At 44.6% G+C, this 13,605-nt stretch overlaps 1 protein-coding gene across 6 annotated transcripts in view; it reads left to right on the plus strand.

Annotated features, from left to right (window-relative positions):
* The window catches only part of MAP3K13 (mitogen-activated protein kinase kinase kinase 13), a 140,568-nt gene that overhangs the window by 83,806 nt on the left and 43,157 nt on the right, over positions 1-13,605 (plus strand). For all 6 annotated transcript variants that reach the window (XM_077826624.1, XM_077826628.1, XM_077826627.1 and 3 more), the window contains one exon: positions 3,599-4,170. In XM_077826624.1, coding sequence (XP_077682750.1) covers positions 3,672-4,170 — 499 coding nt within the window. In that variant the 5' untranslated portion in view covers positions 3,599-3,671. The remainder of the gene's footprint in view (positions 1-3,598; positions 4,171-13,605) is intronic.

Here is a 13,605-nt window from a genome sequence, read left to right on the forward strand (position 1 = left end):
GTCTGGGGCAAAAATTGGGGATTGATCCTGCTTTGAGCAGGGGGTTGGACTAGATGACCTCCTGAGGTCCCTTCCAACCCTGATATTCTATGATTCTATGAAATATAAATATATACATCTAGGAACAAAGAACACAGGCTATACTTACAGGGTGAAGGATTCTATTCTGGGAAGCAGTGACTGAAAAAGATTTGGGGGTCATGGTGGATAATCAGCTGAATGTGAGCTCCCAACGTTATGCTGTGGCCAAAACGGCTAATACAATCCTTGGATGCATAAACAGGGGAATCTCAAATAGGAGCAGAGAGGTTATTTTACCTCTGTATTTGCCATGCTGGAATTCAGCAATCAGTTCTGATGGCCACAATTCAAGAAGGACGTTGATAAATTGGAGAGGATTGAGAGAAGAGAATGATAGACTCAAGGAGCTCAATCTGTTTAGTTTAACAAAGCAGAGGTTAAGGGGAGACTTGATTAGAGCCTGTAAATGTCTACATGGGGAACAAATATTTAATAATGGGCTCTTCAACCTAGCAGACAAAGGTATACCAAGATCCAATGGCTAGAAGTGGAAACTGGACAAATTCAGATTGGAAATAAGGTGTAATTTTTTAATGGTGAGGATAATTAACCATTGGAACAATTTACCAAGGGTTGTGGTAGATTCTCCATCACTGACTACTTTTTAAATTAAGATTGGATGTTTTTCTAAAAATATCTACTCTAGGAATGATTTTGGGGAAGTTCTATGTCCTGTGTTATAGAGGACGTCAGACTAGATGATCACAGTGGTCCCTTATGGCTTTGGAATCTATGAATTTAGGTGTATGGGGAAGTACAATCTGGCACACTGCTTTCCCAGAACTGCTCTCATTCGCCAGCCTTCGATCCTTCTCATTACATTTGATTTAAAGCCAAAAGTCAGTGTAACACTACTGAGTTTTAATGACCATTTTTATTAAGCAGTTTATTACTCTAATTATGTAGCAATAATATAATTTTGGCATCATGTATGTCTCATTTAATCTTTTATGCAATCTCCTTTAGCTGTTTGAGTAAACTTTTGAGCCACTTTTGTTGAGAGCCTGCTTTTCTTTAATCCCTTGTCTGATCTTTTAGATCAGGCCTCATTATTGGGGAAGCAACCCCTAAGTTGAGGTTATTTTCCAGTATAAAAGATTCTGGAGATTTGTATTTTATTTTTAGAAGCTCTAATATCTCCATTGTTTGCAGCAAGCTTTTGGAATTTGGTAAGGAGAAAGCCTTGGAGCCAGAGGAAGTGCCCTTAGTTTGTCTCATAAAATTCTGTTCAGGCTTGAATGAAAGATGACCTATTGAAAATTTTAATTTCCTTTCTCTTGCTTGCATTGTCAATAAAATGTTGGGAGTCTGCCAAAATTCTAACTAAATATGAGCTCATCTAAGGTCATGACCATGCTCCTGCAACCATCGCCCAGCGCACTGTGCTGGAAAGCTTGGGAGCAGCCCCTCTGGGAGGGAGAGAAAATGAGATGGACTCTTCCTGTCCATCTCCCCAACCCCCAAACAAGCCCCAGTGGCCAATCCCCCCCACCCCAGGATGATAACCTGCTGTGAGCGAATGTAGTTAGTCCTATAGCGCAGGCTGTGCTGTCCAGAGTTCAAACCCTGCTGATGATGCATGATGGGGTTGTTAGAGGTGCAACAAATATAATTTACATACTTTTTTCCTTTAAAAGACCCTAGGAAATGACATACACTTTTTAAAAGAATGTTATTTAGGTTGCAAAGTCAAGCACTCAAAAGTTAGGAAATCCCAGAATTCAGGTTGCCTGTGCAATCTTAATTCGGCCTCCTGTGCTCATGCATTGATAGTCTTTAGTTACATGATTACATACTATTTTTGTTACTTTCAAGTACTTGACTTTATAACCTTAATAGCATCATTTTAGTGTGTGCTTTATATATAAAACTGTATATGTATTCAGAGAAAGAGATGAATGATACCAAAAAAACCTCAGGCTTTTGGACTTCCCCCGGTGGTGGTCTTATGATTTTATCTATGCAATGTACTGCTCCCTCAAAGAGGGGTAGAACACAAGCTCGGGGTGACGATTTTCAAACATCCTCCTGATGTTAGCTGTCTAATACCATATTTAGTCACCTGAATTAAGTAGTCTAATTTTCAAAAGTACGGAACACCCAGCACCTTCCATTGAGGTTCTGTGGTCTCCAACCTCCTCCATTTCTTCCTTTTGGTGGCTGTTTTCAGACTTCAGGACCTTTGTTCTTTGCCTAGGGAAACTTTTCTGGCTTTTTAATCAAAAATCTCCTGTTGACATATTGAAGTCAAGGGGAGTCTTTCCATTAATTTCAATGAGATTTGGCTTGTGCCCTCAGAGCAGAGGGAGTGGAATAAGCATTTTGTCTCTGACTAGTGTGTGATGGTGGGATATGTCTGTATAAAAGGGGGAACTCCATTTTGTATTATGTGCTGAACTCATGTCTAGCCCAGCCTAGCCAAGGTTAATGAATTGCATTCCCAGTAACTTCCCTCTTCAGGAAAGGTACTTGACACCAGCACTGAGAAGCCATCACAGAGCAATGGGGGCCTATAATTCTGGAATGGCTCTTTATTACTACCCCACCTCCATGGAACAATCAGTGTTTGCTCCCCTTCCTACTGACCCCTAGGCTGGAGCACTCCAGGGGAGCACATGGCAAGGAGAGGGAGACCCTTTTAAAGAGGGTGTGCTGCTCTGAGCAGAGGGCTGACTGTCACCACATTAGCAGGAGAGAGAACACAGAAGGGACTGTACCCAGCCTGAAATGCTGACAAATCTTGGACTCACAGAAGGGACATAGATCAGACTAAGGGAGGCTGTGTCTCTGGACTTTTGTTGTGTTTGAAGAGATCTTTAACTCTTGATGCTGTCAAGAGTAAAGTGACTGTGGTCAAGAAATTTGTTTGCTACCCCTGTGTTCTTTAATGTCCTGTCCCATTGTCCCTGAAGGGGCCAAACTAGAAGCCAGAGTGACCACATCAAGGTGGAACTCCGAAGGAATGCATGTAAGCGACTTGGGGGCTCAGGAGGTCTGAGACACTGGTTTTGAGGTCTGGGGTGGCTGGATCATCCCAAGGGAAGGGCTCAGACAAAGAGTCTGTCCTGCGTAGCCAGAATCTTTACCCAGACAGAGTTGACGTGGAAACACGTGAGACCTTGCAGTTGGGTCCACTTAGAACAGACTGGTGTCTGTGCAGAGGGGTACTGGCCCTGGTGGTAACATAGTGCACACAGGCCTTTCCTGTAAGAAGACTCTCATGGGTCAGCCATTGCCAGTTATCTGAGTTTTCCAAAAAAGAGTCATGGTGGGTAACCCAGAGGAGAAATAACAAGGACCATCCCATTGATGATGTGCACTGAGTTAAATGTCAAAGGGAACAAATGTTGTCATTTGTAAATTTCAATAATCATTTACCAAATATCATTGGGCCTCCAGTTTTCTAGTTAAACTCATTATCAGATCTTCTCCAGAAAAGAGCACAAAACAGAAATACCATATAGTAGTGATTAAGAAAAGAAAAAAATATTTCTTATCCCATTTTCTCTCATTCCAGGTGCTGGGGCCATTTGTTGCATCTGAATTGTGTATCATTAGTTCTCTAAGCACCGTATCGGACTACCTGCTTCATGCACATGCACGGCACCATGGCCAGTCCTCAGGAGCACCTGAGCTGGCCTTCCTCTACAAACTTGATCACCAAAACTTTCAATGAAGACAAAGACTTCAGTGGGATACATGGTGATCATGCACCCACTGGAAACCATCCTTCACCTGAGATCATAGAGGATGTGCGAGAGAAGGGCTTACTTCAGGCAGATCTAATAGAAAATGTGGGCAGTCCAGTCACCACAGCAGTGTTGACCAGCATCAGCGAGGACTCTAGGGACCAATTTGAGAACAGTGTGCTGCAGTTGAGAGAACAGGATGAAGCAGAAACAGCTGTGCCTCAGGGCAACAGTAACACGATGGATGGAGAGAACAGTGGGACAGATGACATTAAAATTCAGTTCAGCAGATCCGGGAGTGGGAGCAGTGGGTTTCTTGAGGGACTTTTTGGCTGTTTGAGGCCTGTATGGAACATCATAGGGAAAGCATACTCCACTGACTACAAACTGCAGCAACAAGGTAAGCCTGTGCCACAGAAATGCTCCCAGTGCATTTCTTCTTCCCTTCATTTCTTTTAAAGTGAAGTGTGTGAGGATGCTAAAAGCAATGAAATCCCTTTCCTGGCTTTCCACATGACCATTTGTCTGACATTCTCTCATACCTAACATACAGAGTTGCACAGAAAACAGTCACTCCATAGTGAACCGCAAGCGCAGAATTGTATAAGCTAGAGCTGGAAAAGACTACTTACATGATCTACTCCATCCCCTGAACTGGGAAGTGGCAGACTTCGAAGTTGAGACAATTATTTAAATTAGTCGGGATGTGGTGGGGCGGTGCCCCGCCCCCAGGCCAGACTGGGCTACAGCAAGCCAGAGCGGCTGCGCGGACAGCCAGCCAATCAGAGAGGGCCTGCAGGGAGCCAATCAGGGCCAGGCTAGGCTCTATATAAAGGCTGCCCAGGCGAGAGGCGGGGAGTCTCTCCCAGACCTTCAAGGGAGAAGGTCTGTCTCCTGAGCAAAGGAGACCAGCACCCAGGACAGCGCAGTGCTGGGCAGGCTTGCGGGAGCTGAGGAAAGCTCCAGCCCCATACCTGGCAGGCTGCAGGCCCTAATAGAAGGGCCCACAAGATGCAAGGGGGCCGAAGGGGAAGCAGCCCAGGGAGGAGAGGCGGACAAGGGGAGTGAAGGAGGGCAGGGAGGCTGCAGCCAGAGGGTCACTGGGCTGGGACCCAGAGTAGAGGGCAGGCCTGGGTCCCCCTTTCCCCCTTGTCCTACACCCGGCCGTTAGAAGTGGCCATAATGGACTGCACGCTACCCCTGATAGAAGGGGTTAGACTTTGGGGATTGGTTGGCCACTGCGGCTGGGGTGAAGCGAAAAGACTGCTGTTAAACCTCCCCCCTTCCCTGGAAGGGGGTGAGCATGGACTAGGGGGCAATGTCCTGAAGAGAATGCTACGAGAAGGGAGCAACATGGGTCCAGACACCAACGGAGGGTGAGAGACGGACGGGACACCACCAGTGGAGGGCGCTCCACGTGGACTGAACTAATTCCCAGAGGTACCAACGGGAGGCGCTGCAGTGGTGAGACCCAACCCTGTCACACAGGACTAGAGAAATCTATGGGGAACCTAAGGAACATAATCAAGTTAGGTGATTGGGCAGCACATGGCTGATTAAAAATAATGTTGACAAATGCAAGGTAAGGTACAGTGGAGGAATAGTTGGAACTGCTCACACACCTTCCACCATACAATCTTAATGCAGGATTTTCCCGTGCTGAATGTATTAGCTAGTGTTGTGTCCAGTCTGGTACTAAATATCTGAAACATTGGGGCTTCCATCACTTCCCTGTGAGAATATTCCACTGCCTCATACATCTTGTTGTCAGGAAGACTTTCAACATTTAACATTTCGCTCCCTTTTACCTCCCCTCCCTACCACGCTGAACAATTTTTCTGTGTTTACACTTTTCATATATTTGTGAACAGTTATCATGCCCTGCATCCTTTAATTCTGATACAAAAGAGCAGGACAGAAAGAGGTGGCATGAGAACAAATGGATTGCCAAAAATTATGGATATTAATGAAAATTGTTAATGTGTTAATGAGGTTATGAGCGTAAGGCCTACATATAGTATATCTTTAAAAGTATAACCTGTCCCCAGCTTTGGGAAAGGAAAAAGACAGATTAGAACAAGTTGTCATTTGAAATAGGGAGGTGTGACGGGTTGAACACACCTCGCACTGGACTGGGAAAGGTTAACTCCTCACTGTGGGCAGAGGAAGCCACGCCCCCACATCCCTACTGGGCATGCTCTAGGTGTAGCACCAGTATAAGAGGGAGCAGCCCAGCTCAGTCTGGGCTGACCGCTGGAGAGGAAGGATGCTCCTTGCTGGCTCCTGACCAGGAGCCACTGACGCCCTGGCCCGCGGAAGCCAGAGGCGCCAAGACCCAAGCAGATGCCCAGCTACCTGTGGATGCCCCAGGGAGGTCTGAGCTACAGGGAGTTGCACTGGCCAAGGAACCCGGAGACCCCAAAGATGTGCAGACTGCCACCGGAAGTAACATGGTAGGTAGGAAGTAGCCCAAAGGAGGACTAGCCATTGTCCTGATGATGGTCAACGTGTTGCAGACAGATCCCCGCTGACCCAGTGGCAGACACTCACCACTGACAGGGCCCTGATCTGGGATCCGGTGGAGCAGGGAGGACCCAGTCCCCCTACCGTGGCCCACACACCCCAATGGACCGCAAGGCCATACAGCCCCGCCTGGAGGGCAATTCTATTGTAAGGAATGTGGGTGAAGCCAAGCAGCAACAATTAAGATTTTTGTACACCAATGCAATGAGCCTGGATAACAAAATGGAGGAACTCGAACTACTGGTGCAGGAAGTGAAACCAGATATTATACGGATAACAGAAATATGGTGGAATAGTAGTCATGACTGGAGTACAGGTATTGAAGGATGTGTGCTGTGCAGGAAAGACGGAAATAAAGGCAAAGGTGGTGGCGTAGCATTGTATATTAATGATGAGGTAGACTGTAAAGAAATTAGAAGTGATTGAATGGGTAAGACAGAGCCTGTTTGGGCCAAAATCACTTTGGGAAAGAAAGCTACTAGAGGTTCCCTAGGGATAGTATTTGACGTATTCTGCAGACCCCCAGGATCTGATTTGGATATGGATAGAGACCTCATTAATGTTTTTAATGAAATAAATACTACTGGGAATTGTGTGATTATGGGAGACTTTAACTTCCCAGATATAGCTTGGAGGACAAGTGCTGCTAATAATAGTAGGGCACCGATTTTACTGGATGTGATAGCTGACAGATTTCTTCACCAAATAGTCACTGACTCAACAAGGGTCAAGCATGCCCTTTTAGATTTGGTATTGGTGAGTAGTGAGGACCTCATGGAAGAAATGGTTGTAGGGGACAACTTTGGTTCAAGTGATCATGAGCTAATTCACTTTGAACTAAATAGAAGGCTAAACAAAAATAGATCTACAACTAGGGTCCTTGATTTCAAAAGGGTTAACGTAAAAAAATTAAGGGAACTGGTTAGGGAAGTGGACTGGACCGAAGAACAAGGATCTGAATGTGTAGGAGTCTTGGAATTATTTTATCAAAGTTGCAGAAACTACCTGAAGCCTGCATCCCAAGCAAGGGGGAAAAATTCATGGGGAAGTGTTGCAAACCCATCTGGATGAGCAAACATCTCAAACAGGTGATTGAGAGAGCCTACAAGGAATGGAAGATGGGATGGATGAGCAAGGGAAAGACCTCTTGGAGGTCAGAAAGTGTAGGAATAAAGTGAGGATAGCCAAAAGCCAAGCAGAGTGGGACTTTGCAAAAGGGAATCAAAACCAATAGTAAAAGGTTCTACAGCCATATAAATAAAAAGAAAACAAGGAAAGAAGAAGTGGGACCGCTAAGCACTGAGCGTGGGGTGGAGATTAAAGATAATCTAGGCATGACCCAACACCTAAACAAATACTTTGCCTCAGTTTTTAATAAGGCTAATGAAGAGCTTAGGGTAGTGGCAGGGTGGCTAATGGGAACTAGGATTTTGAGGTAGAAATTAGTACATCTGAGGTGGAAGTCAAACTCAAACAGCCTAATGGGACGAAATCGGGGGGTGGGGGGGTTTGGATCATTTTCATCCAAGAATATTAAAGGAAATATTAAATGAAATTGCAAGCCCAATAGCAAGGATTTTTAATGAATCTGTAAACTCTGGGATCGAACCCTGTGAATGGAGAATTGCTAATATAGTTCCTATTTTTAAGAAGGGGAAAAAAGGTGATCTGAGAAACTACAGACCCCTTAGTTTGACCTCAGTTGGTATGCAAGGCCTTGGAACAAATTTTGAAAGAGAAAGTAGTTAAGGTGAATGGTAACTGGGATAAAATACAATGTGGTTTTACAAAAGGTAGACCATGCCAGACCAACCTGATCTCCTTCTTTGAGACGATAACTGGTTTTTTAGACAAAGGAAATGCAGTAGATCTAATCTACCTGGATTTTAGTAAGGTATTTGGCACAGTTTCACGTGGGAAATGATTAGTTAAATAGGAGAAGATGGGGATTAATATGAGAATTGAAAGGCGGATAAGAAACTGGCTGAAAGGGAGACTACAACAGGTCATACTGAAAGGTGAACTGTCAGGCTGGAGGGAGGTTACTAATGGAGTTCCTCAGGGATCAGTCTTGGGATCAATCTTCTTTAACATTGTTGTTAAAGACCTCAACACAAAAAGCGGAATTGTGCTAATAAAATTTGTGGATGACACAAAGTTGGGACGTATTACTAATACGGAGGAGGACCAGAATATCATACAAGAAGATCTGGATGACCTTGTAAACTGGAGTAATAGAAATGGGATGCAATTTAATAGTGTAAAGTCCAAGGTCATGCATTTAGGGACTAATAACAAGAATTTTTGCTATAGGCTGAGGACATATCAGTTGGAAGTGATGAGGAGGAGAAAGACCTGGGTGTATTGGTTGATCACAGGATGACTATGAGCCGCCAGTGTGATGTGGCCGTGAAAAAGGCTAATGCAGTCTTAGGGTGCGTCAGGTGAGATATTTCCAGTAGATACAGGGCAGCGTTAGTACCATTATACAAGGCACTGATGAGATCTCATCTGGAATTCTGTGCACAATTCTGGTCTCCCATGTTTAAAAAAGATGAATTCAAACTGGAACAGATCCGAGGAAAGGAAACCCTATTTTATGAGAGGAGACTCAAAGAGCTTGGCTTGTTTAGCCTAAGCTAAAGAAGTCTGAGGGGAGATATGATTGTTCTCTATAAATACATCAAAGGGATAAATACCAGGGAGAGAGAGAGAAGTTATTTAAGTTAAGTGCCACTATGGACACCAGAACAAATGGACATAAACTGGCTGTCAAAAGTTTAGGCTTGAAATTAGACAAAGGCTTCTAATGATCAGAGGAGTGAAGCTCTGGAACAGCCTTTCAAGGGGAATAGTGGGGACAAAAAATCCTAACTAATTTAAAGACTGAGTTTGATAAGTTTATGGAGGGGATGGGTATAATGAGACTCCCTACAATGACATGTAGCCGATCTGTGACTGCTAGCAGAAATTATCTCCAATGCTTGGTGATGGGACACTAGATGGGGAGGACTCTGAGTTACTACAGAGAATTCTTTCGCAGGTGTCTGGCTGGTGGGTCTTGCCCACGTGTTCTAGGGTCTAACTAATTGCCGTATTTGGGGTCAGGAAGAAACTTTACCCCGGTCTGATTGGCAGAGACCCTGAAGGTTTTTCACCTTCCTCTGCAGCATGGGGCACTGGTCACTTGCAGGTTTAAACAAGTGTAAATGGCAGTCTCTCTGTAACTTGAAGTCTTTAAATCATGATTTGAGGACTTCAGTAACTCAGCCAGAGGTTAGGGGTCTATTACAGGAGTGGGTGGGTGAGGTTCTGTCACCTGCATTGGGCCGAAAACCAGCTAGATCAGGGGTTCTCAAACTTTTTTTTGCTGAGCCCCTCTTTGAAAATGTTTCACGCTGTGATGACACACACACTCCAAAAGTGAGAGCAAATTACTATGCATACTCATAGGAGCACCAAGTTAAGTATGTAATCATTATCCCTGCAGTCAAAGGCACTGAAGCCTTTCAACAAATGTAAAGTAGGCTTACCATATTTCAAGTTTCCAAGTAGAGGACACTGCCGGGGGGAAAGGGAAGCTGGGGATGGGTGGGTACAGCAATACTGTACCAGGCCACCCTTACTTCTGCACTGCTGCTGGCAGCAGTGCTGCCTTCAGAGCTGGGCAGCAGCCCTCGCTCTCTGCCCCCCCAGCTCTGAAGGAGCGCTGCCGCCAGCAACATTACAGAAATAAGAGTGGCAATACCATACCGTCTCACAATGCCCTATAATAGCCTTGTGACCCTCTTCTGTGTCGAGACTGCCAGTTTGAAAAGCGCTGGACTAAATGATCACGATGGTCCCATTTGTCCTTAAAGTCTACGAGTCTGTGTGTGTGAATAAATATGATGGCTACAGATGTTCCTTGGAAATTTTTAACTGTTTGTTGAATAACAGAAAACCAAATTTTTAGAGGAAACTGTCCAGACTGTATCTTCCATAAAGTGCCATAGTCCCCCTGTCTTGATGATGCATCCTTGGACATAGTGTGTCATGGAAAATGTAGTCTGGCTAGGGAACCTGGCCCATACAGGAGACTCTGGTCAGAAGACCCTGTTGCAGTGCTGCGGAAGAATATCTGAATCAAACTTTTTGGTTTTTCGATGTTTGGGTTTTGGCAAAAAACTTTCCACCGAAATCAGACACAGCCCATTCTATGATGCAATCTGCTTCTCTGGTGGAGCATACTTGTTTGGTGAAGGCAGTTTTAAAACCACCAGAGAAGTAGATCTCATAATGTAACAGGCCATCCAGATACCCAGGAGAACCTGCTTCAATACAGGGGGAAAAAATCCCACTAGTCACACTCTGCTAGTTGTCACTTGTCACCCCACACTAGACCCCATATGGCATATCAAACAGTTACAACCCATATTTGATGGAGACCACTTCTTGATAGAAATCTTTCCGAAACCCCATCTTCTGGCTTTCAAACAACCCCCCCATCCCTAACCTCATGAGGCTTATCAGAAACAAGCTCCCCATAGACCAGGACTCACCAATTCAAAGTGGTACCAGATTCTGCCAGAACAGATGCAAAACTTGTAGACATCTTTCTACTGCTACAATGATCAATACCCTTTCAAGATCCATGGGTCTTGATACCCTTTCAAGATCCATGCCTGTTACAAGATGTACCTCATCAAATGCCCAAACAACAACAACTATGTGGGTGAAATGAGACAATCACTATGCTTTCGAATGAACTCACACAGAAAAATGATAAAAGACAAAAACACCTGTGACAAAGCTCTGTCCTTGCCTCCGTGGGTCCCACGTTTTCTGGTGGATTTCGCTAGCCTCAGAGGCTCACTGTGACCCTCCATGTAACCCTTCTCTCTCTAGAGACAAGGGTCACAGTCTACTGAGCCATGTTCATCATAAGCCAGTGAGGGAGGTGAGGAGAAGTTATCCTTCCTTGCACAGTCTCTGTTGTCTCCCAGTCTCAGTGATTAATCAGACGGGAAAGGGGGAGGGGAGCCCAGGCCCACCCTCTACTCCAGGCTCCAGCCCAGGGACCCTAATAGTATCAGCTATGATAACTGACCTTTTAGAAACATGACATGTATAATTCCCTGGGCTGCTTCCCCCACAGCAGCCCTCACTTCCTCAAGCTCCACTTCACCCTTACCTCAGGGCTTCCTTCCTTGTGCCTGATATGGTGTGTACTACTCAGTCTCTCCAACAGCACAGTTTCCTCCCACAGCTCCTGACATGCACACCCACCTGACTAACTGGGAGGCTTTTAACTAGTTTCAGCCAGCCCCTGATTGGCTTCAGGTGTCCGAATCAACCTAGCATTCTCCCTGCCTTCTGGAAAGTTCTTAATTGGCACCAGGTGTCTTAATTGACCTGAAGCAGCTGCCATTTCACTTATCCTGGTACCAGGGATTTGTTTAGCCTGGAGCTAATATATCTATCTCCCACTACTTTTCTATAGCCATCTGGCCTTGCCCCGTCACACACCATACCTTTCATGGGCAAATACTTTTCATAAAGCAGTCATTTAATATCTGACCTCTCAGTCCTCATCCTTAAAGGAAATTTGCACAGCACCTTCAAAAGAGCCTGGGAACTTAAATTCATAACTCTGCTGGTCACCAAAAACCATAGACTTAACAGAGACACTGGTTTTGGGGCCACTTACACTTGTAACATACGCTGCTTCCTACTAACCCACCATTCTCCTACTTGACTCCAGAGGTGTTAATTGTGCTTTTCATTTTAAGTGGTCTCTTACAACATGTGAACCATTTATGCTTAACAATCTATCCCACTTGTATTTATCTTTGACACTGTAGTTTCCTTCTCTAGACCTGAAGAAGAGTTCTGTGAAGCTTGAAAGCTTGTCCTTTCCATCAACAGAAGTTGGTCCAATAAAAGATATTGTCTCGTCCGCTTTGTCTCTCATATCCTGGGACCAACATGACTACAACACTTCAAACAAATACATTAACTGACATTTTCCATTTAACTTCATGCCTTTAAAAATTAGAGATTCATAGATTCCAAGGCCAGAAGGGACCATTGTGATCATCTAGTCTGAACTCCTGCATTACACAGGCCAGAGAACTTCACCAAAGTAATTCCTAGAGCAACACGTCTTTTAGAAAAAACATCCAATCTTAATTTAAAAATGGTCAGTGACAGAGAATCCACAACACTTGGTAAATTGTTCCAATGCTTGCTTGCTTTCACTGTTAAAAATGTATACCTTATATTGAAATCAAGATGATAAAATTAGTAGATATCAAAGTGCAATCTGTGGGGCAAAGTTCAAGTTGTGATGTGAGGAAACATGCATTTCTTTGTAGTTCTGAAGAAAAATGTGTGTGTTTTATTATGTGGCCAGTGTAACTCTTATGATGTACTTAACATATCTTGCTTTAAGTGCTTGGGTTTTCTAAATGATGTGTTAGGTAACTTAGTTGTTGTCACTGAGCAACCTTAGCTTGTTTTTTAAACAGTTTTTAGTTTTTATACCAGTGGTGGGCAACCTGCAGCCTACGGGCCACATGTGGCCCATCAGGGTAATCTGATTGCGGGCCGCAAGACATTTTGCTGACATTGACCGTCCTCAGACGCAGCCCTCTGCAGCTCCCAATGGCTGCAGTTCACTGTTCCCAGCCAATGGGAGTTATGGGAAGCGGCAGACTGCACATCGCTGTGGCCCACCGCTTCCCGCAGCTCCCATTGGCTGGGAACGGCGAACTGCAGCCACTGGAAGCTGCAGCGGGCCGTGCCTGCGGACAGTCAATGGTCAGCAAAATGTCTTGCAGCCCACAATCAGATTACCATGATGGGCTGCAGGTTGACCACCACTGTTTTATACTCGGCCCACTGTTGGCTCCATATTTATTGCCTTCCCTTCTGTGCCCTGTTTTACCCCATTTAAACAAAAATGGTTAAAGGTCTAGAAAACATGATGTATGATGAAAGATTGAAAAAATTGGGTTTGTTTAGTCCGGAGAAGAGAAAACTGGGGAAGGCAGGAGGTAACATGTCAAGAGTTTTCAAGTACATTAAAGGTTGTTACAAGGAGGAGTGTGAAAAATTGTTGTACTTAACCTCTGAGGGTAGGACAAGAAGCAATAGCTTAAATTGCAGCAAGGGAGGTTTAGGTTGGACATCAGGAAAAACTTCCTAACTGTCAGAGTGGTTAAACACTGGAACAAATTGCCTAGGGAGGTTATAGAATCTCTATCATTAGAGGTTTTTAAGAGCAGGTTAGACAAACACCTGTCAGGAATGGTCTAGTTATTGCTTAGCC

Source organism: Eretmochelys imbricata, chromosome 9 (genome assembly GCF_965152235.1).
Source record: "Eretmochelys imbricata isolate rEreImb1 chromosome 9, rEreImb1.hap1, whole genome shotgun sequence".
Lineage (NCBI taxonomy): Eukaryota > Metazoa > Chordata > Testudines > Cheloniidae > Eretmochelys > Eretmochelys imbricata.